The sequence below is a fragment of the Ostrinia furnacalis genome, unplaced genomic scaffold (assembly GCF_004193835.3).
Source record: "Ostrinia furnacalis isolate ACB-3 unplaced genomic scaffold, ASM419383v2 OfSCF0469, whole genome shotgun sequence".
NCBI lineage: Eukaryota > Metazoa > Arthropoda > Insecta > Lepidoptera > Crambidae > Ostrinia > Ostrinia furnacalis.
The window spans coordinates 266906-270037 of NW_021130708.1; the positions used below are offsets into that span (position 1 = coordinate 266906).

Sequence of the window (3132 nt, forward strand, 5' to 3'; positions counted from 1 at the left end):
TTAACTATCCCACGCATTACAATAAATACTTGTCTGAAAAGGATATTTGCGGGTATCATGCATGCGGGGCAATCCCGCGTCCGTGATAAATCCGTACTAATTCTAGAATGCGATAGTTATGGAACCACATACCTACCTAATTTATTTCTAGTTGATTTTATTGACTTATGACTATGATTTGAAATAAATAGGCCCTAGGTACGATTGCTATAATCATTTATTTTATGAAGACGATAATAAAGATACAGACATGTATCAGCATTAAGTTTAACGCAATAAAGCCCCTACGACTAATGGCAGTTTAATTACGGGTTTACAACAGAATCAAATCCGGGTAGAGCCAATATGTATTACCTATAGGTATTCTTAATACTTCTTAAACATATAACTTAAATATTAAGGTATTACTGATACTAATGATTTCACGTCAACGTTGAAGGAGACTTTTTCTTTTCAGGAGTATGTATCAATTTCCTTAGCCTAAGCTCTTTGACGCATGATATGATAATATGAAGAGTCATTAGATAATTTATTTTTTAGATGATAATTAGTAAGTATAATAATATGTCGTCCACGATGAAATGTAGAGCAAGAAAAAGATGAAAATTAGTAATTTTTGCAATGAATGAATACAGTACAAACGACAGCATTAGACAGATAGTACTATTATACATTTTTGGTGCAAATTCGCCTCTATAACAACTAGGCATGTAAGATGTTACAGTGTTCGGCTAGACACGTGCAGTAGTCTGTACATAATAGCATATTACCCACACAGCACACACATAAATTGATCATTTTTCAGGTCCAAATCAATAGCTAAACACACTTGGAGGCGTATTTTTTTAAGTATTCTCAAAGTCTTTCGCCTTCGATATTATAATACCTACTTTGTTTATCTACATTTCAAGTTGCATGAAACTTTGTTTAAATTAGTATTTATTCTAATACTAGCTTTCCGCCCGCGGCTTCGCCCGCTTGGTATTTTGTCTGTCACAGAAAAACTATATCGCGCGAGTCCCTGTCTCAAAAACCGGGATAGAAACTATCCTATGTCCTTTCTCGGGACTCAAACTATCTCTATGCCAAATTTCATCAAAATCGGTTCTGTGGTTTAGGCGTGAAAGAGAGACAGACAGACAGAGTTACTTTCGCATTTATAATATTAGTATAGATTAGTATAGATTGAGAATTATACGTATTGGAAAATTCAAAAAAAACATACGGTTCCCATGGTAGGTATCTAATAAAATGCTAGAGAGCTAGTGAGACTCAACAATTTTTATACCTAGCTTTCTAAATAAGGATATGTTTTTACATTTCTTAATAACCAAATAAACAATAGACGTAGATACACAGGAAACATGACATAATTCACGCGAGAGTTCTAAAGATATAACAAGAACAAGAAGTGGAAGTGGAAAACTTGAGAATTTTCCATTTAGCATAGATCAGCAAAGTGCCAATTGTCATAATTTTCGCCAAACTCTCCCTTACACCACAACAACATTATAAGCACATTAAATCTCCACTCGAGTCGTGCTCCTGAAGAAGAGGTACAAAAATTTGGGTTACACTCCCCAAGCTGGTCCAGTGTCCCCAGTACCTCCCCATATGATCGAAATTTGTCTCTTAGACCCCGTAATGACATTCACGGGATAGTAGAGGGTGGTCCTATTCTACTAGACCGAAATCATATAGACACGAGTAGATGTCATGATGTGCAAATAATTCTACTGTTAATGATAAATAATAATTAGGCATCAAATGAAAATGTGGTTGACTTGCGAAAATTGTGGTTAGTTCCAATTCCGCGTTGGATTTAACCGTGAAAAACCAAAGTTGTGTCCGCAAACTATACAAACTATATTTTGGCACCTCGCTCTTGAATACTTATTCAATTATCGTCTAGCTAGTGACATAATAGTTTATTCTCAGTATTTTTGAATTCACACACTATGTTTAAACGCCAAGCATATAAATGTATCATTTGATGGAAAACATTCAGATCAGAACGGAAAAATGTGGCGAGTAGGCGTTTTAATAATATTATCTATAGTTTTCGCCAGCGAAGCGGCTTCAGAGTACCAATGTAAGTAGATAGTGTGAAATTAATGTGGATTAATTTATTAATTCTATTTACTGTTTAGTGGCAAAATTGGTATTGGTATTTTTTTTTAATACAAGAATATAAACGACCCGATATTTAGCAAACCTTAAACACAAAAGTTTACACATTTTCCACTCACTAATTAAAAATAATGTGTGTTTGAAAGGTAATTTTAAAGATACTAAGAGCCACTCCTTTATTTTTACACGTTTTCATCGATGATTGAACTTTGTGATTTCTATTTCAGATGGCAAGCAGCTTCAGAGAATAAAGCGCTCCCCACACTACGACTGCCCGCCTTATTACCCGCCTCCACCGCCGCCGCCACCACCACCTCCCTTCTGGCCACCCCCTCCCCCTTACCACCACCGTCACCACTTCGGACCACCTCCTTACTGGCCACCACCGCCACCGCCACCACCAGAAGAGCCACCACAACCTCAGCAAGCCGTTAGCCAAGCAGAGAGCTCAGCCAAGTCTGCAGCGCTTACTCAACAGTCCAATCTGAACCAAATCCAAGGTGGAGGCAACCCTCCATGTGACACTTGCGGTGGTAACCAAAACTCGGCGGTTAGTAACTCACAGAGTGACTCGGGAACGGCCATATCTATTGCAATTTCTTCTGGCAAAAATGGCGGAAAGTAGATTGTGTTGTTTATATTATCGAAATGGTAAGGTTCTAAAAATGATGGAGTTTTAATTTTAATCTTTAGTTTGTAATATTACTGTCGTTGTATGTTGTTATGATCTGAAATTAATGTAAGCAATAAAAAGTAAAAACTGTATCTGTCTTTTATTGATTTCATATGTCTCTATGTTTTTTAAACCATATTAATAGCGACATTAATTAGTAAAGGGAACAAATTAGCGTTGTATAATTACAACAGGTGAAATAGAATGAAGTTTAGCATTTTAGGTATACCTACTTGTAATGTAACATTTTGTAGCAAATAATATTAATTAACTTTGGTACCAATATTATATAGCTTAAGCTATTATATCAAAAAAGTACAAATTATTAG

At 35.9% G+C, this 3132-nt stretch overlaps 1 protein-coding gene across 1 annotated transcript; it reads left to right on the top strand.

Moving 5' to 3' along the window:
* Positions 1 to 1991: 1991 nt before the first annotated feature.
* LOC114365998 (mulatexin) lies at positions 1992 to 2893 on the top strand. Its single transcript, XM_028322757.1, has 2 exons — positions 1992 to 2092; positions 2358 to 2893. Exons 1-2 carry the CDS (start codon positions 2023 to 2025, stop codon positions 2753 to 2755), a joined length of 468 nt encoding a protein of 155 aa, XP_028178558.1. The 5' UTR covers positions 1992 to 2022; the 3' UTR covers positions 2756 to 2893.
* Positions 2894 to 3132: the final 239 nt, after the last annotated feature.

Bases quoted from the DNA above. Each gene is read 5' to 3' on its own strand.
- LOC114365998 (XM_028322757.1), top strand. From the start codon at position 2,023: ATGTGGCGAGTAGGCGTTTTAATAATATTATCTATAGTTTTCGCCAGC. The intron at 2,093-2,357 runs GTAAGTAGATAG...TTTCTATTTCAG, and splicing joins AGCGGCTTCAGAGTACCAAT to ATGGCAAGCAGCTTCAGAGA.